The following is a 20,411-nucleotide window of genomic DNA, read 5'->3' as shown; positions in this document are numbered from 1 at the left end:
TTACGTAGCCTATTATGGCAACAACAAAAAAAGGGAATGCGAATGGCAGCCACCGTAGCCGCCACCATTTGCGTTCCCTTAGTTTTGCCATGATAGGCTACGTAAATACTTACATAGCCTATCACAGCTTCCGCAGGGAAGCAAAGAGGGGCAATCCTGGGTATTATTGTTCCATGCCCAGGCCACGCCCCATTGCCCACCCACCACTTGCCTGGGCAGCCCTGGAAAATGCCCCCCCAGTGGGGACAGCACAGCGGGGGGGCCCATCTGGTCTGTGGCGTATTGGGGTACACTGCAAGGTCAGCGCAGGCCAGGGGGCGGAACTGTGGCAAATGTGGGCAAAGGGGGCATACCAGCACCAGGCCCGGCCAGAGTCGCCACCAGGGCTTAACCCTGGGCATCATTGCCCCACTTGGGGCCCTAGCCAGCCCTTCCCCTGGGAGGACCACTACCCGCCTCTTCCAGGACACCTCTGTCAAAGCAGCCCCGTTAGTCTTGCAGATGTTGTGGAGAATGACACAGGCAGAAATCAAGGATGGGACATTTTCCTCCGCCACCTCCAGTCATCCTGTGAGACATCTCCACCTGCTCTTCAGCCTGCCAAAGGCGTGCTCCACCACGTTTCTAGCTCTGCTGAGGCGCTGGTTGAAGTGAGCCTCCTCTGGTGAGAGGTGTCCCCCAAAAGGCTTCATCAGCCAACGGCGCACAGGGTAAGCTCCGTTGGCCAGTATCAGCGGTGGGATAAGCATGCCGCCCGCTCTCCACGTCGGGTTCCCAGGCAGAAATGCCCGAGCATCCATCGCTTCGCACAGCGCGGAGTTCCAAAAGACATAGGCATCGTGGTTTCGCCCACTCCACCCAATCTCCTAGGGATGGGGGAGAATTTCTCCCCGAAACTTCGGGGGGCCGAGTGCCAACGCATTCGGTCCTCCGAAGGTTGTTCGGGGAGAAATTCTCCACCCCCCCGCCCCGCCCCCCCCCCCGGGATGGGACTTACCTTTCACGAATGTCCCTCCCAGCGGCGGGTCCCAGCGGTGGTTCGGCGGGTCTTCGTCAGGGGCGGGGGCAGCAGCCGGTCTTTCGACCAGCTGCCGCCGCCGCCATTACAAGCAAAGTTAAAAAAAAAAAAAAAACGCCCCTGTGATAGGCTACGTAACGATTAACGTAGCCTATCACGGCTAGATCTGCAAAGTCAGCCGTGATAGGCTACGTTAATCGTCAGTTAGCCTATCACGGGTGACTTAAAAAAAAAAAGCACGTACGACTAATGGCGGCCCCCATAGGGAGCCGCCATTCGCGTTCCTTATTTGGTCCCTGTAGTCTACGTAAAGATTTACGTAGACTACGGTGAAAATAAGGACAACGCAAATAGCATTGCCCTTATTTTCGCCATAGTCTACGTAAATCTTTACGTAGACTACAGGGACCAAATAAGGAACGCGAATGGCAGCTCCCTATGGGGGCCGCCATTTGCGTACGCACTTTTTTTTTTTTTTTTCAAAGTCACCCGTGATAGGCTACGTGACAATTAATGTAGCCTATCACGGCTGACTTTGCAGATCTAGCCGTGATAGGCTACGTTAATCGTTACGTAGCCTCTCACAGGGGCATTTTTTTTTTCTTTTGAAGTTCGTGGCCGGGGAGACGGGGCGCTTCTCCCCGGCCTGAATTTCGGCCAGGCGAGGCAGGAAGCCTCCCCCCGGCCTGAACTTCGGGGGGAGCAGCGAAGCGCCTCCCCCGCACCGCGAAGCAAGCTGCGAGACCAGGTAAGTGACTTTCGTGCATCCCTACAATCTCCACATTGATAAATCATCCAGCATGGTCCGTGGTGCCTTGCAGAAGCATTGAGTAGTAGTGCTTCCAATTGATAAACTCGCTGCCCTGTCTAATCGGGGATACGATCGACACATGCGTCCCATCGCAAGCCGCAAATGCCCCAGGAAAGCCAAGGGCGGAGAAGCCAAGCACCGCCTGGAGAGAGAGGAGAGAGCATATTTGTTGGGAGGTGGGTGAAGCATGACTGGCCATTGCCAAGCAACAGATGCATCCTGCTCGTGCCCCCATCTCCCCACACACTTGCCTGGACAAGCCCCATCAAGCACAAAGCACACAGTGCTCGCTATGAGGGTTGTGTGACGCACTCACGGCACACACACACGTCCAGGAGGACTGCGATCACCATGAATGGGGAACTACCTCTCAAAAACCGCGCGGAACAGTTTCCCCTCCACACGAACCTTGCCTGTACCGTACTGCAGTGAGTGCAGCTTCGATTCTTCCAAGACACGAACCTGTCCTCTAAGCCACTACATTAGATGGGGCTTCGATTCTTCAAAGATCCGATTCTCCGAAGATGTTCCCCCAAAACCGCGCACACTGCCCCACCAGCCCCGAGCTGCACTCGCCGCATCCATGTCACCCAGGGTTACCGTTCTCCGAAGTAGAGCATGCTCCAGGGCAAGGCACACCTCCATAAAGATTCCCGCTATGGTGGATTTCCCCACCCCGAACTGCTCTGCCGCGCTCTTGTACAAGGCGTGATTGGCAAGCTTCCAAATGGCGAGCTTCCTTCTCCACAGGGATCGCTCTGCGCATTTGTGTCGAGCATCAGGCCAAGAGCGGGGCCACCTCACCCACCACCTGAAAGAAGGTGCGACGAGGCATCCTGAAGTGCTCAATCGTTCCACACCGGCAGAACAACCTCTCCCACCAGTCCTGGCTGCTCAGGTGCACCCAATACCTCCGGAAGACCCTCGGTATGGGGAGAAGAGCCATGTTGTGCGCCACGGTCAACGTGTTTTGAAGCATCCTCGAACACAATCTCTGATGGCGATAGCAGTACCATCGCGGGACCCGGAGCCGAGACCTCCGCCTCTGGGACGACAGCCTCTCCAGAGCGATCAGTGCCTGGAGAGTACGTATCAGGGCATTTGTGGAGACGAACAGCAGCCTGTAGAACATTGTCAGTTCTGGACCCATGGCTCCCGCCAGGATCAGATCCAAAACAAGATACAATGCATCCAGAAGGACCAACAGGGATCAATGGGGCAAGGTGACACAGGCGCGGTGAGGTTTCCCGTGAACGGCTGAGGAAGGACACAGGGGAGGGGAGGGGAGGGGGGGAGGGGAGGGGAGGGGAGGGGGGAGGGGAGGGGAGGGGGGGAGGGGAGACGGTTTTTCGGCAGAGGCAGGAGGCGTTGCCACTCTTCCAGTCAGGGCTGCCCTGCTTTGGAGCTGGGGAACTGCGAGGCGCCGGAGTGTGAACCAAGCTCCCGCATTCGAGGAGGGAGTGGAGCAGGGAAAATGGGTGAGTGAGGATAATCACGTAATACTGCGAGTGCGTATAGCTCAACATGGCCCTGACTTCAGTGCGGTGGTGGGCACAATGCAGATCGGCCCCATCAAGCTGCAGCAGAGGGAGTTGGGAAGCGGGGCCCTTCCATCTGCACTGGCTGCTGAAACACCAGCTCCACCAGGCCCCTCCTCTTAGAGATGTACGAAAGTTCCGTCATGGATCTCGGGGAGGCCAAATACCAGTGCATTCGGCCCCCCAAAATCGGTGGCGGAACGGCCTGCCACCCCCCCGCTCCCCCCTCGGGACGAGACTTACCTTGGGCAGATCTTCCTGGCGGTGGCGGCGGCGGCAGTGGCGGTTCGGCAGCGGTGGCTGCGGCAGCCGGTCTTCAGACCGGCTGCTGCCGCCGCCATTTCCAGTTAAAAAAAACAAACACGTGATAGGCTACGTAAATGTTTACGTAGCCTATCATGGCTGACTTTAAAACAAAAAACGCACATACGCAAATGGCGGCGGCCATGGCCGCCGCCATTTGCATTCCTTATTTTGGCACGTCTTAGTCTACGTAAACATTTACGTAGACTAAGACGGCGAAAATAAAGGGAACGCAAATAGCATAGACGCTACACTATTTGCGTTCCCCTTATTTTCACCATCTTAGTCTATGTAAATGTTTACATAGACTAAGACATGCCAAAATAAGGAACGCAAATGGCAGCAGCCATGGCCGCCGCCATTTGCATACGCGCAGGTTTTTTTGTTTTTTGAAAGTCAGCCATGATAGGCTACGTAAACATTTACGTAGGCTATCACGGCTGTCTGCAGGGACGCAAACGGCGGTGGCTATGGCTGCCGCCATTTGCGTCCCTTCTAGCCAGCGGCTGGATGTCCGGCTGCTGGCGGAGCCAGCTGGCGGCTCCACAGAATCGCTGCAGAGCACAGCCGGCCGGCCAGGATTCTGGGGGGGGGGGGAGGAACGGAGCGCCTCCCCCCCCGTCCAGGATTCCGGAGGGTGGAACGGAGCGCCTCCCCCCCCACCATCAGCATAATCCCCGAAAGGTAAGTGATTTTCGTACATCCCTACCTCCTCTCCTTGCACTGTTTCCATTCTAGCTGGTCTTTCTAAGAACCACTATTTAACTTTAAGAATTGGTGTCTGTGGTTGCTTTTGTTTTCCTCTACCCTCCTCATCCCCTTTTCCTTTTGTATTGTGTCTTTTTAGATTGTAAGCCTGTGGGCAAGGAAGGCTTTGTTTGCATTGGTCGTATATAAGAGCTGGTCTGGGAGCCTTTCCAACGGCAGCATGGGGCTAAAGTGCTTTAAATAAATCAATGCATGGCAGGCAGGGGAGGGGTAGCAGGTCTGACCCTGCTCCCCATCCATGTAAATTCAGCCTACACACATTGGGGATGTGCATAAAGGATTTATGTATACGTAATTTCCCCCCTCTGAACAGATCCCATCAATGCACACAGGCAGGGTAAAGCCAGCTGACGCAATCCCCCCCCAACACACACACACACACACACGTATTCATTGCACACTGTATTCCTTCAGCCCCCTCCTTGCAGATGTAGAGTGGAGGGGGAGCATCTTCTCAGAGGCAAGTTCCACCCCATGATTTACACGGGTTCATTTGAATGTATGAAGAGAGCCTACAGGTGTATATTTGTCATGTGTGCAAAGCTTAGAATACTGTGGATTCTTCTGTCTTTGGAACTTATTTGGTTAGCCATAGTTCTTGACATGGTCCACAAGATGGCGCAAGGACCTTTTCTCCCTTTGCCTAAATGATCCTCTTACTTGTGATGTTCTAGCCTGTTCTTTCCACCCACCCACTGCAAAACCCACCGGTGCACCTTAGAGCAGGGGTGGGGAACATGGGCCCCAGGACAGCATGCGGCCCTTAGCCTAATTTCAAAAGCCCTATGCAAGCAAATAGTTGAGACCTCCAGCAAGAGCGATCTGACTCTCTCCTAGCAGCCTTCTGGGCAGAGAGGAAGGGGCAGGGGAGATTCCACGGAGGCGCCGGCTGGGGCTGCCCGCAGCCGGACATCCGGCCGCCGGGCAGCCTACAGGGATGCAAATGGCGGCGGCTGTAGCCGCCGCCATTTGCATCCCTGTATTTTGCCATGATAGGCTACATAAATATTTACGTAGCCTATCACAGCAAAACACACACACACACCAGCAAACACAAATGGCGGCGGCTACGGCGGCCGCCATTTGCGTTCCCTTTTTTTTTGCTGGCGGCGGCGGCTACAAATGGCGGGGGGAGAGAGAGAGAGAGAGAGAGAGAGAAGGGGGAATGACCCTGCCCACATTTGGCTCTGGCTGCCCTGCACACCGCCAGCATGCACACCACAACAGATTTCCCCTGAAGGAATTTGCCCCTCAATGGAAAAATGATTCCCCAGCCTGCCTTAGAGGATATCCCCCCTCCCTCTCTCCCTGCCATGCCCGTAAAAAGTGAATGCACCTTGTAAAATATACATGTTTAATGCTCAGTTTGAAAACACCCGACAAGAGTTTCTGTACACCTCTAGAGACAGGATTTTGCACGTATGCAAGAAAATACAAAGCTTACAGGGAATATACGAGGAAACATGTGGCTGCAATATTTTCTAAGGTAGTTAAAACTTGTACTGTTTGCGGCTTAAGTCAATGGAAGTGCATTTTATGTAGCTTGTTGATGGCATTGAGCATCTGGCTTTAAAAAGAAAAACCTTCTCTTCTCGCTGAAGTATTATGAACATGAGCCCATTTATTGTACTGGGGTTTTGCAGCAGGCAAGCAGTTAAGGCACTTACAGAATCAAGTTAAGGATATGAGAGAAGCCCTGCTGGATCAGAACAAGGGCCCATTTAGTCCAGCGTTCTGCTTCCGGCTGTGGACAGCCAGAATCTCTTGACCAGGATATGACGGCATCAGCTCCTCTGCCCACCGCCCCAGCCCGTTGGTCTTCATTCTTAGGTATTCAGTTCAAAGGTTTCACTTCGCACCCCAATATAACACCAGCTCTGCATTGCTCACAGAGCAAAAATGAATGACCGGAGCTTAAATTCCAAAATATCTGCATTTAAAGTGGAATTTAAAAACTATGAAATCAGAACTCTTCATCTTAGAGTTTGTGATGAGGAAATAAAAAACCAAGACGCACGGACCCTTCTAGTCTCAGTTGCAGGATGTGAAGAGACAACATACAGTAACAAACTGGGGGTTTGACATGGAAACAGAAGTCCCAAGATTCAAAACTTTGGTGATTTCGAAAATCCAGATTTTGAAGGCCAGTTTTTAAGAACCTTGAAAGTGCAGGCTTTTAATCTTTTAATCGTATTGCGCTACTGAAACCTGGGCCTCAAGAAGCTGTATTCAGGACTGTCCTAGGCTGGGGACCAATTACATTTTTTCCAGTGCTGAAGGTGTCATAAAAGAAGCATCGTTGCCCACAGTGTGCACACTTAGCCCACTATCACCTCTGGTAAACAGGTTTCGAAGTTGGGGGGGGCACTATTTCAAAAACCTGCAAAACCTGATCAGAGTAAAAAAGTCTGATCAGAGTAATCTGATCAGAGTAAAAAAGAAACGCATTTGTACAGCAAAGGTAATGCCATTTTCAACTCTTAAAAAGGGGGGGGGGGCTCCATCAATGGACCTGGGCTGGAATTCTGGAATGACAGAGGGGTTTTGTATCACTCCAGCAAGCCTACTAGTTCCCTGCATAGGAGGCTTCTGTGCTTCCAGACCAAGTCGAATCTTTCCGGTGGGTTGACCCCCTGGTGTACCGCTTCAGGAACTTGTGGCTCACGCAGCCAAACTGTCCAAGCAGTTCGAGGAATCTGTTCTGAAACTTCATGCTGACGAAAGCGTAGAGCAGTGGGTTGAGGCAGCAGTGAAAGAACCCCAAAGTCGTGGTGATGATACTGGCCGTGTCCACCTTCTCCTCCCGCTCACAATCCCGCTTAAGAACTTCGAGGTCGATCAGGGTGGAAATAAGCTGAACCAAGTGGTAGGGCGACCAGCAGAGGAAGAAGGCGGCCACCACAGTGAAGATGACTCTGAGGGCCTTGTGCTTTTGGAAGCCTTTGGAGAGTAGCAGGGTGAGGATGATGTGGGTGTAGCAATATGCCATTGCCACCAGTGGGAGAAGGAAAGCTAACACCTGGTTCAACAAGCTTAGGGTGATCTTCCAGGCCATGGCTTGGCCAGGAGGAAAGCTGAGGGAGCATGAGGTGATGTTTTGGCGGGAATCAAATTCAGTGGTCAAGAATATAAAATCTGGCAGTGTGAGGATAATGCAGAGGGCCCAAACAGATAAGGAGATGAGGAAGATCAGGGAAGTCTTGTTCCTGTTGTACATGCGGATGACGTAAACGATGGAGAGGAACCTGTCAATGCTGATGCAAACCAAGAAAAAGATGCTGGCATAGAAGTTGATCTTGAAGATGGTGCCGAGCAGCTTGCACAGGAAGTTCCCAAAGATCCAGCCGTGTGTTTCCTGGGCAGCCCAGAAAGGGAGAGTCACCACGAGGAGAACATCTGCAAGGGCCAGGTTGAAGATGAACACGTCCGTCCCAAGCAAGGCTTCCTTGGCACGGAGCAAGGCAGCGATCACCATCACATTTCCCCACAGACCCAGGAGAAAGATCAGGATGTAGAATGGAGGCAAGAAACTCCTGGCAAAGGCCTGGATGGGGTTGAAGTTGCAAGGCGGGGCTGCACAGCAGCCATTACCATGATCATCATAACTGTAATTGCCATTATAATCATAGCTGGAGAGGTTCATCATGTCGAAATCCGACAGGGTACTGACATCACCCTAAAAATAAAGTGTGAAATAAAGAAGAACGTTATATCCACTGAATGCTCCCATTACTCCTTGTTGCAACCTAGGGCCCAAACAACATGTTATGAGGGAGATTTGGTGATTTGGCCTTCTGACTTTCTTTTAAAAATAAAAAAATGTAAATGCAGCGGTGTATTTGTGGACTAGCAAATTGACACAGCTGCGCATGGGTGCAAATAGCCCTTCGTTTCATACAGCGAAGCTTCCAACCAAACTATGCAGCTTTCAGAGTTAGGACATATTGTGTCCACCCTGTCTGAGTGAGGCCATGCCCGTTGGCATCCCTAGGCACAGCCCTCTGATATGGTGCACACCTGTAGTCCCCGAAGGGGATAGGTCTGTTCATTCCATTCCCCTGAAGGGGAACTGCCCCACAGCAGAGGGGCGGGTGCTGGCATATCATCCTGTCTGTCGGCCAACTAACCTCCCCTGGCTTTGAATTCTCTGGACTGCAAAGCTATGTGCTGGTTAAGAAATTAACTCTGCCCCTAGTGGCTAAAGGTCTTACTGCAGGTTTCAACCACACGGACACATTGGACATATTCAAATTCATTAAAATTAATGAATGCATTTTTTAAAACAAAATAACCCCCAGGGTGCACACCCCTGGGGGCTCCTTAGTATGCATGCCAAGTTTCAGGTATCTAGGTTTCATGGTCTTGGAGCTACGGCAGTGTCAGGCAGATGGACAGACTTGCATTCTCCTTTATTATTATAGAAGCAGCATCAGGAAGGGATGTTTAACCCTTTCTCCCCTCACCGTTTTCCTGATCAAAAAAATCCTGATCAAAAATACCTGTAACCAAGCTTTAATAGGTCACATTCAATGCTGGAAATGTTAAGCATCCAGAGCAGCTATTTATCATATGTGTTGGGGGTGACTGACAGCTGGATTGTCCCTTGGCCAGAGCCCAGGGCTGCATCCTAGCAGTGGGTGGGACCCAGCACCCACAGTAGGTGCAGCCACCGCCGGCATGTGCCTCGGCCCCTTTTCACAGACACAGACACACAAACACAGATGCATTTGCACAGACATGCGTGCACGTACCCCATTCACATAGATGCACACCCCTTCCAAGCCCCACCTCCTCAGCTGATCCATGCAGATGAGGTGAGAGGGGAGCATTTCCTTTGCCCAGCATTGAGGGAGGCTCAGAGGCTGGATGGCCTTCTGTCTAGTGATGCCAGAGAATTCCGCCACGGATCTCGGTGAGGCCGAAAGCCAGTGCATTCGGACCCCCGAAATCTGTGGTGGAACAGCCTGCCACCCTCCCCCCCGCGGATCCCCCCCGGGACGAGACTCACCTTGGGCGGATCTTCCGGGCGGCGGCAGCTCCGGCGGTGGCTCCGGTGGCGGCGGCAGCTGGTCTTCCAACCAGCTGCCGCCGCCGCCATTTCCACTCTTGTTCTTGTAAAAAAAAAAAAGACGTGATAGGCTACGTAAAGATTTACGTAGCCTATCATGGCAAGGTTTAAAAAAAAAAAAACCACGAGGTGATAGGCTACATAAATCTTTACGTAGCCTATCACGGCTGAGTGGGTTAAAAAAACAAACAAACCGCATACGCAAATGGCGGCGGCTAGCTAGGGATGTCAGAGAATTTCTCCACGAATCTCCGGGAGGCCGAATGCCAACGCATTCGGCCCCCCGAAATTGGTGGAGAAACGGTCTGCCACCCCCTGCCACCCCCGGGATGGGACTTACCTTGTGCGAATGTCCCTGGCGGCAGCGGATCCTGGCGGCGGTGCGGCAGCGGTGCGGCGGCGGCTGCAGCGGCCAGTCTTCCGACCGGCTGCCGCCATCGCCATTTCCAAGTGAAAAAACAACAACAACAAACGTGATAGGCTACGTAAAGATTTACGTAGCCTATCACAGCTAGATTTTCAAAAAACACCGTGATAGGCTACGTAAATGTTTACGTAGCCTATCACGGCTGACTGGGGGGGAGGGGAAGCGCATACGCAAAGCGCGTACGCTATTTGCATTCCCCTTATTTTCACCGTAGTCTGCATAAATGTTTACGTACACTACACGTGCCCAAATAAGGAACGCAAATGGCGGCGCCCATGGGCACCGCCATTTGCTTATGCGCTTTTTTTTTTTTTTCAAAGTCAGCCGTGATAGGCTACGTAAACATTTACGTAGCCTATCACGGCTGACTGCAGGGACGCAAACGGTGGTGGCTATGGCCGCCGCCATTTGCATCCCGGCAGAAGAGGAGGTTTCACGGCTGGAGGGACGGGGCGCCTCCCCCCTGGCCAGAATTTCAGCCGGAGGGACGGGGCGCCTCCCCCCCGGCCAGAATTTTGGGGGGGAGGGATGGGGCACCTCCCCCCCAACCAGAATTTTGGGGGGAGGGACGGAGCGCCTCCCCCCCCCCACTGCAAAGCAAGCTGCGGGATCAGGTAAGGGACTTTCGTCCATCCCTAGCGGCTACAGCCGCCGCCATTTGTGTTCCTTCTTTTTGGCCATCTTAATCTACATAAATATTTACATAGGCTATGACGGCAAAAATAAAGGGGAACGCAAATAGCGTAGCGGGCGCTATTTGCATCCCTTTTTGATTCCCCGTTTTAGCCTACGTAAATCTTTACCTAGGCTAAAACGGGGAATCAAAAAGGGACTCAAATAGCACCCGCTACACTATTTGCATTCCCCTTGATTTTTGCTGTCATAGTCTACGTAAATATTTACGTAGATTAAGATGGCCAAAAAGAAGGAACGCAAATGGCGGCGGCCATAGCCGCCGCCATTTGCATACATGGTTGTTGTTGTTGTTGTTTTTACCCAGAACCCTCTGCAGCCGGAAATTCAGCTGCGGACGGCTCTGGCCTGGCTGGGGCTGGCCAGCTGCTCCGCGGAGCTGCCGCGGAGCACAGCCAGCCACGGAGGATTCTGGGGGGGAGGGGGGGAGCGCCTCCCCCCTGTCCAGGATTCCCGGGGCAGGGACAGAATGCCTCCCCCCCCCCATCAACATAATCCGCGAACAGGTAAGTGACTTTCGTACATCCCTACTTCTGTCAGGGATGCTATAGCTGCACCCTGTGGGGTTGGATTAGATTATCTCCATGGTCCCATCCAACTCTTTGATTCTATTATTCCCTTTCTCAGTGCTGTGCATGGAAAAAGTCTTATCTCTGATCTTCACCAGATCGAACTCTATGATTGTATTATTCTCTTTGATCAACAATACAATCAGCTCTATGATTGATTCCCTTTCTCAGTGCTGTGCATGGAAAAGGTCTTATCTCTGATCTGCACCAGATTAATGATAAAGCCTTTCCACTACCCCAGTCCTGAGAGAAGCCCTCTCCCCTGCTTTACTTCCTCATCTGCTGGAGAGAACCCCTAGTTTATAACTAACATTTCCAACTAACCAATACAAAAATGTGTCTGGTGTTTTGTCCTCTGGGTCCGTTGCCGGACTATTTGTGCACGTGTCAAAACCAGAATTCTGAGCTTGCTGCTGGAATGTCGTGCAAAACACTGGGGAGGGTAAAAGCCAGCAGCATAATGGTCAACCTGCGTGGCCCACACATTGTGCACACTAAGATGCCATGCCAGGGAGCCCAGCTTCAGGTCATCATTTCAGTTTCCTTCCCTGGCAGACTGCAGGCTGCATTCCTGTGCTTCCTCCCTAGCCACCCCTCCATTGCAAGAGCTGCTGTGCCAAAGCAAGAGGAGCGAGGGGTGGCCCCACAGCCAGGCAATTTGGCAGCCGTGGGCACAGCCACTGGACTTAGATGCATGGGCCATGTACGGCCCACCCTTGGAGAAGGGAGAACTTTATTTTGACATTCCTTTCTCTATTAGAACCTTTATTTCATTCCTAATTTTTTTGCTTTGCCAAATTATACATTGATATACTGTATAAGACTTGTTCCAAAATAAATTGAATTGTCTTCCCAAAAGTCAATAACACATCTTTATCCAGTGCTCAAATTATAGCTGGGCTAGAGCTGGTTTTGCCTCTTATCTACTGGAGGGTTTTTTAGAAGGCTACAGGGAGGGGGGTGATTTGGCTACCATTGGGGGGAGTCAGGAAGTGGGGCTTGTGGATTACATTAAAGGCCCCTTACCTTGCTCCCCATAACTTGAGTGCTGCTTGTGCCTGTATTCCCCCCCCCCCCACACACACACATACTCACTCAGGAAAATAGCAGCCAGGGGCTGTATGATTTTGATAAGGAAAACTGTATGTACGTACGTACGTACGTGTGTGTGTGTGTGTGTGTGTGAGAGAGAGAGAGAGAGAAATAATCCTGTTCTGTTTCCCTAAAGGAATGAGCAAATCTCTCCAAGTGCAGCTGACTCTCAGTGTGGCCCTCATCCTGCGCTGGAACACTGACGCAGTCTCAGCCTGCTGTGACTGCCACTAGCACCAGCTGCAAGAGCAAACAGAAAGCTTTTGCTATGAGCTCTGTCGCTGCTGCAGTCTGCCAGGTTCTTCTCCCTGCTCCTGCCCCACTCCTGCCTCTTCTCCCTGGCTTCCAAATCAAAAGTGGTCCTGAGACCTGAAAAGGGGATGTTCACTAGAGACATGCTTCCTGTGGTGTACATACTAATTTCTGGTGTCCCACTATTGTATCTGGTGAGCGTGGTTTTGCAGGTTTCTGAAACAGCACCACATCCTAGAAAACCTGCGAACAGAGGCACTGGTTGAGATGAGTGTGCACGGCACAGTTAAAGATCCTTCTCTCGTACTGCCTTTGGGACTCCAAAGCTAGAGACAGACGGTAGACTTTTTCCGAGAGTCGTAGGCCAACAGCATTGCCTGCGGCATGTGCATTCAGCCTGCTTTGGGCTGTGCTCAGGGTTTTGCCATTATTTTGCAGGGCTTCCAATACACCTGTTTGACATCAGAGCACCAGCAGCAACTTGCTGGATCAGGCCAAGGGTCTGTCAGGTCCAGCATCCTGTTTCCAACAGTGGTCAACTCAAGAGAAGGTTTAGGGAAGCTCACAGGCTGGGTAAGAAGGCAACAAGTTTCCATCTTGTTTGTTCCAAATACCAAGTATTCAGGGATATACTGTCTAGACTTGGAGGCTCCATTCAAGCTATTCTGGTACTCAACTGACCAATCAATACTCTGAATTTGTCCAGTCTTTCCTTAAAGCTGCCTAAGGGAACGATCACCACGTCATTTGGTGGTAGTGGATTACAAAAGTAAACTACAGGTCTGCAGTCAACGTTGGGGCTGGTAAATTCCAAAATACAGATCTCCCCACCCCAAATCCCCCCCCCGATCCTCCCCACCACCACCTGGCTACCAACCATGGAAGAGTAATCTCTTTCCCATGTCTTTCTTCTACATGCCACTTCCTCCTCTCTATCTCACTTACTTGGTTCTCTCCATTTTCTTGCCTGCCTCTTCCTCTCTTGCCAATCTCAGTTTGTCTCTCACCACCCCCTCACCCATCTCCATTCTCTCTCTTACCACCTTCATGCTCATAACTTCATTTTATACCTATTTCTGTCTGTATCTTTACCCATCTCTGTCATGTAACTCATTGTTCTCCCTTTCTAGCTAGCTTCTTGCCCATCTCTCTTTCTGTCTTGTCACCTTTTCACCTGTCGGTTTCTTGTTCTTACTACTTTATTGTTCATCTGCCTCTTTCTCACTCTCTTTCCACTTTGTCATCCATCTTTTTCACATTCACCTATTCTGCCTCTCCCCCACCTTCTCACTCATCTCTTTCTCGCCTGCCCATCTCCGTTTCTCCCTCACTACCTTTTCACAGGTCTCTCCCACCTCACCCTACCCCACTTCCTCTGTGACACAGAAGCACCGTCTGTGGAGGCTTCACCACAGCAAACACAAGGCAAAATGATGCATGGTGTGAAACAGTACTTCCTTTTGTGGGAGCAGAACCTATGACCTCTCAGTTTCAGTGGATGACCCTGGCTTTTAGTATTAGGAGACCAGATATGACAGTGGGACAAAATAAACGAGTATGCAAGTCATGGGGAACCATGTTTCTGTCATAAGACTGTCAACTCGCTTTAAAACTTTTGGCTGTCCTCAGCATGAAATGCTATTGTGCGCTCTCTCTGTCTCTGTCTCTGTCTGTCTGTCTCCCTCCCTCCCTCCCTCATAGGTAGAATCTCTACAATGAATCAGCTCTGAGTTAAACCAAAGAACTGAAGTTTCCAACTTCACACACACTTCCAGGAAATGTTTTGACAATTTCTTCTAAATGAGTTTGATGCAACCTTCCTGCAATAAGTGTTCCCCCTCCCTTTGCATCTTTCATTCCTATGCAATCTTCCCTTCAAATTAACTTGACTTTCCCAATAATGAATTTGCATTATTATACAATGGAGCTCTTGGCTCTGGTAGACTAAATGTTCAAGTCAATCAAAATTAAAATCTGGTTATTAAAAAGTGACCTTGTTATCCCTGTAGTTACAAATACGTGGGTTCTAAAAAAGCAAAGTAACTTTTTCGTTATCACCCAGTGAGGAAGGATATCATTATTCTATCACTGGAATGTAAAGGTATCAAAGAGACAAGCAATTCCTTTCCTGCTCGGAAAGAGCAGTCTGATTGACTGGAAGAACGTTGGCCTGGATCCAATTGCATGCACGCAGTAGCCAGAGCTGCATGCGAGGAGCCCTCTCTGAAAAGTCGTGGCCGTGCCAAATCAGCTGTTTGCCAGGCAAGGACAGTAGTTCGGGGTAGTGCAGCATATGTGTTGCATGCAGAAAATCCTAAATTTTATCCCTGGCACCTTCTGTTCCAAAAAGGATCAGGTAGCAAGTGATGTGAACAAGTTGCTAAGTGAGACCCTGCAGAGCTGCTGCCGGTCACAGTTTCCACAGTGGTAGCCATGCTAGTCCCTCAGGGGAAAAACAAGGAAGATTACCGTGCCACCTTGAAAACTAAGACATGGGTTGTGGCATGAACATTCTGACAGTCACTGCTGTGCAGGGAGGGGAAACAGCAAGGACGAGGATGAGCTCCCTACCTCTCTCGGGACAGCTGATAGGGACTATTACAGCTTTTCTTGAAAAGGGGCCTGCACTCTGCACATGCCTCTAGGCAGAGGAAGTAAGGAGAGGAACTGTCGGTGCAGTATCCCTTTGTATGTGCAGTTCCTCATCTGGGTAGGGATGGGGGGGAGGGACAAATCTCCCCAGGCTCCCTGGGATTGTCGGCTTATGAGGTCAGTCTCATTCTGCCCTGATTAGTGGTGTCATGCAGCCAGGGCTCACAGGGACGCAGCGCCGGCACCTTTGCGTCAGCAGGGACTCATCGTCTGCCACCCCCATCCCCTCCGAATTCTGTGCTCCGTCCGAGCCTAGCTGCAGTTCTCACCGCTGCTAGAGAGACGTAGGGATGGCGGAGAATTCCGCCACAGATTTCAGTGAGGCCAAATGCACTGGCATTTGGCCCCCCGAAACCCGTGGCAGAACGGGCTCCCACCCCCCGCCACCCTGCGGAATCCCTCTGGAATGAAGTTTACCTGGGGCGGATGTAGGGGCGGCAGCGGCTCCAGTGGCAGCGGCGGCAGCTGGTCTCTCAGCTGGCTGCTGCGGCTGCAAATGGCGGCCATCGTAGCAGCTGCCATTTGTGTCCTGCCAGGCTGCCGTGATAGGCTACGTAAGTATTTACGTAGCCCATCACGGCAAAAAGCAGGGATGCAAACGGCAGCTTCTACGCTGTTTGCGCCACTGCTCTTTCCATGATAGGCTACGTAAGTATTTATCATGGTAAAGGCAGCCACGCAAACTCCAGCTGTGGATGGCCCTGGCTGGCCAGGGAGGATTCTGGGGGGAGGGACGGAGCGCCTCCCCCCCACCGCGGAGCCAGGTAAGGGATTCGTACATCCCTAGAGAGAAGTGAGTTTTCCCAGCAGCAATATATTGCTTCCTTTTGTAATGCAAAAGTATTTTGCGGTGGCCTGGTCTTGAATGGACAATTAACCACATCTCTACACCAGCTTAAAATCCCACCTTTTTTCGGTTTTGAAATAGATTGGAAATAGAGCATCTCCACTCCAGCCTAAAATCCTGCATTTAAAACAAGGTTTTCTGCTTCCGTTTTAAATGCAGGATCACGACAGACTCACTTTACATGCGCTTCCTTTCCCCCCCCTTCCCCCCTCCTTCTCCCCCGTATCTGAGTCTTCCATATCTTTCAGTGATCTCGCTCCTCGTCATGCCGCTTTTCCTCTTTTCACTGAGGGAACTCAAGCGGAACACAAGCAGGGTAATTTAATACCTCATTATCTCCGATCTATTTTTAAAAGACCGTTTAATGCAGGAGACACCCTGGAGGTTCATGACGTCAGCTAAGGGCTGCAAACTTCCGTGAGTGAGCAGTCTCAGTCACAGGATAAAACTCTGTGTAAAGCCCTAAGACTGGGCAAATGGAGATGAAAGAAATCTGCTAGAACTGGTTTGTTGAGATGGATCAACCCCACAACCTGAGCATTTGGATTCTCCTTGGAAATGTGGCTCTTGGACCATGATGATGGGCTCCTGCACTTCAGAATTTACCAGTACCAACTTACCACTGGTCCTGCTTTTGCATGAGCTTGTGATTTAAAAAGGAATCCTTACGGAAATTCATACTTTTTTGTGCGTATTTGCCTAACACATGCATTAATGTGTGTAGTTGCTGTACGTATTTTTAAATGTACACATTTTTTTCAAAGTACTTTACATTGCTGAAATGCAGTTTTGTGTGCACTTTTCTCAAATATGTGCATTTTGTGCACACTCCCCCGATATGTGGATTTTGTGTGAGCATTCCCCACCCCCACCCCTGAGATGTGCTGTGTTGGAAAGCTCGCAAAAAAAAAATGTGGATTTGGAATGCAGCCTTGTCTCTGCTCTCTGAAAGGCTCCAGAGGTGTGAATAGGGTAAATCCGTAAAAGATTCAAAGTGATGTAGCAAATTTCCCACCCAGCCCTAGCTGGAGATGGGTGCATGGAACAGATGCTGCAAATAGAGAGAGAGAGCCAGTGTGGTGTAGTGGCAAGAGTGTTGGACTGGGAGCTGGGAGATCCGGGTTCTAGTCCCCACTCGGCCATGGAAGCTCACTGGGTGACTTTGGGCCAGTCACAGACTCTCAGCCCAACCCACCTCACAGGGCTGTTGTTGTGAGGATAAAACGAAGAGGAGGAGGAGAATGTAAGCCGCCTTGGGTTCCTTGCAAGAGGAAAAAAGGCGGGGTATAAATGCAATAAATAAATAAATATAGTTTCTCTCCCCAGTCCGGCTAATGCAGCTCCATGCACAGAGACATCTTTGGGGCAAGTGAAATTGCTCAGGAGGAGCAGGGAAGGAGTGGATGGGGCCCTGGAGTCTGGATGCCTTTCTTCTATGGAGGCTGTCTATGCACAGCCTGCCACAGATCTGGATCAGAGCCAACGTGCATTTCCAGGTTACTCTCACTTGCACTGTTGAGTTGCCTCGTTTTGCAATTGCATCTGACCTCTCCTTGCATCATCCTGTGGTTTATGCCATTTATTATTAGTGTCCAATATTTGTGCAACCTCTCCTAGTAAGCCATGTGACTCATAAAGCCTAGTAAAATAATGGGATTGAAAGGGAGATTGTCATTTGTCATCTGTTAATTTAGGTAAAGGATTTTTTCTTGCAAACTTCTCTCAATCTAGGGAGCACTTGTTCCCCCATCCAGAGAAAGTGTTATGTAAGTAACATCAATAGAACAAATTAATTGCAATGAAAGTAACTCCCATTGATTTTGATGGGATGTGTCAGCTCCTAAATCTCTTTGCACTGAAGTAAATCTCATTGACTTGACCGAGACTTAATCCATAGTAAGGACTGCAGCCTTAACCATGATTAACTTTCTCTGTTTGGGAGCCCAAGTGTGCAACCTATTTTATACACTTGATCTCATTCTTTTGGAAGAAAGGATGCTTTGAGTTGGAGGGCTGCTAATGCTGCCAATCAACAGACATCGTATACCTAATGCTATTCCATCTTTTCCTTCTTAAAGGATTTTTTTTTTTTCAGTAAGAACAAATATGGAAAAAGCAGTGGATAAACACAGGAGCATTACAAGTGGAAGATGAAGACATGCAAACCCATTGTAAGGTTCCATGAATGAGACAATCGCACAATAAAAGCCTCACCCTTAAGCAAAGCACTCTTGTCTCATGTTTTCCATAGGACATTATTATTCTTATTGAAAGCATAGTTGTTTGTATATTTAAAATACAAAAGCTAAAACACAGGTAGAGCAAACACAATCAAAATCCAGTTAAGAGAAAGATCAAAAAGATAATCAATTGGAAGAGAAATTCTATTTCTCCAAAATAATAGTCCATCAATTTCAGTAATTTATTCTGTACACATAATGAGTCCCCACAAGTTATTTATTTCATTTAAGAGTCCCCCTGAATATTCCCATCCATCGCATCAATATCTGAATTTTGTTCTAAAATCAAGTTCTCTTCCTCAGGATTCCCCCAAGATATATAGTGTTACCCTTTTTAAAAATCCGCTTAAAAGTGATAATCTCTAGTAGTTTTGCTTCTCTTGACATTTCCGAGGTAACAAATCTTATAAATCTGAGGCTGCAATCTTGACTTGTGCAAATGTATTAGCAAGTAAGCCTCATTCAGTTCAAGAGGCTGCAGATCAATCTCAGAAGAAAAATTTCCTCAAATCTGAATTGGCAAGTCTCCTGTGGGTAATGCTGCTTTTCGCTGCACAACTTGATTGGACTGAGTACTTCATCATTCCAATGTCTCAAAGGCACTTATTAGAGCCATGACCCTAAACGCATTATATCCGTATCACTGTATCCTGATTCCATTCAAAGAGAACCGCAATCCAGTGAGAAGAGTTGTTTAACCTCAGTCCCTTCTGGAAAATTATGCATTCTTAAATTATTATTCCAACATTTATTTTCCAAATCCTCAAGGTATTTGGATAGTTTCCAAGTTAAGCAACATTAGATTCACAGCCCTTTGCTCTTATTCAGATGTGCGATCTACAAAGCAGTGTAGCCCCATTAAAATAAATCTATATGTCTAAACCATAAGGGGAAACTAGGTCGAAAGTGGCATCATTTGTGAATTACGTGCTTCCCCCACCCCAGTATTTTAATCTCCAGTCATGGATATGACTGTAGCTGGAACTCACCATGTCTGGGGCTGATCAGACTCACACAGCAGCACAGAAGAGGCAATGGGAAGAGGTACTGGTGACAAGTCAAAGCCTTTGATCTATGGTAGATGGTACTCTCTAATGAGCAGGATGTCTGAGGTTTAGTTGGGGCTTAAATGCTTGGAATTGAAACATTTATATTTAAGGGAGGGCGCTGTTGCACTCGTGTCCCGGCCACTTGTGGGTTCCCGGTCGACAGCTGGTCAGCCACTGTGCGAACACAATGCTGGACTAGATGGACCCTTGCTCTGATCCAGCAGGGCTCTTCTGATGTTCTTATGCCCCAGTTCTCAAGGAGTGATTTTAAAATTCTTTTAATATGTTTTATCATTCGTTTTATTGTACTTGTTTTTATTATGAGAGCTTTAGCAATAGGTCGACTCATACATTGGATGGATGGATCGATCAATCAGTAAACAGCTAGCAGGGGTGTTCTTTTGTGCCAATCTGAGCAGCCCCAGCCCTGGAACACATGAAATAATAAGAAAGACCAGGGGCTCTGACCATGTGCGGAATGCATTCCCCCCCCCCTTCTCAGCAATATTTTACCTCACTCAGTGGGCGCGTCAAGGATTCTAGGGCAGAGGAGGAAGGGGGGTGCCTTCCAAGTGGGCTTTGAGATCTGACACCTCATTCAGAAATCAAGTATTGTATGAAACCTACATTCTACAAATGGCATCCATTCTATGCATTAAAAGGGAAACTTGCACAAACAAACTTAATTTGCATACTTGATGCAAGAAGGTGACAAACTGTTTCAACATAACGAGACTCCTTAATTTAGGGTTGCCAACTATTTTTACCAACTCTGCTCCACTGACCAGATGCAACCAAGGACAGAGCTCCTATGTCATTAAGAATGGTAAGGTCAGTGCAGCTTTTATCATGACATCATAAAATAAAATAGAAAAAGACTGTACACTTTTTAAAAAAATATTTATTCAGGACATTCATCAGGGGTATTTGATTACTACTGTCGTCTTGCAGTTTTGTTCACCCCTAAATGATAAGCTGCTCCTGCCAAAATTCCTGTACAGTCTACTGTTTGTGGTTTACTTAATTATTTTGGTCTTCATATCCAGCCTTTCTATGCCAAAGTCATACTCAAAGCAGCATACAT

At 49.4% G+C, this 20,411-nt stretch overlaps 1 protein-coding gene and 1 pseudogene across 1 annotated transcript; both read right to left on the bottom strand.

The window, feature by feature from the left end:
* Positions 1-300: 300 nt before the first annotated feature.
* Positions 301-2,979, bottom strand: LOC146337621 (uncharacterized; annotated as a pseudogene).
* Positions 2,980-5,784: 2,805 nt separating this feature from the next.
* LOC146337620 (C-X-C chemokine receptor type 3-like) lies at positions 5,785-19,378 on the bottom strand. The gene is made up of 2 exons (XM_084814326.1): positions 19,268-19,378; positions 5,785-8,114 (listed from the first exon to the last, which is right to left on the bottom strand). Exons 1-2 carry the CDS (start codon positions 19,268-19,270, stop codon positions 7,005-7,007), a joined length of 1,113 nt encoding a protein of 370 aa, XP_084670452.1. The 5' UTR covers positions 19,271-19,378; the 3' UTR covers positions 5,785-7,004.
* Positions 19,379-20,411: the final 1,033 nt, after the last annotated feature.

The sequence above is a fragment of the Heloderma suspectum genome, chromosome 10 (genome assembly GCF_057233095.1).
Source record: "Heloderma suspectum isolate Gila_16-S chromosome 10, 16-S_ref, whole genome shotgun sequence".
Classification (NCBI taxonomy): domain Eukaryota; kingdom Metazoa; phylum Chordata; class Lepidosauria; order Squamata; family Helodermatidae; genus Heloderma; species Heloderma suspectum.
The sequence above is the reverse complement of the archived record's forward strand: the minus strand, read 5'-3'. Positions and strand labels throughout refer to the sequence as shown.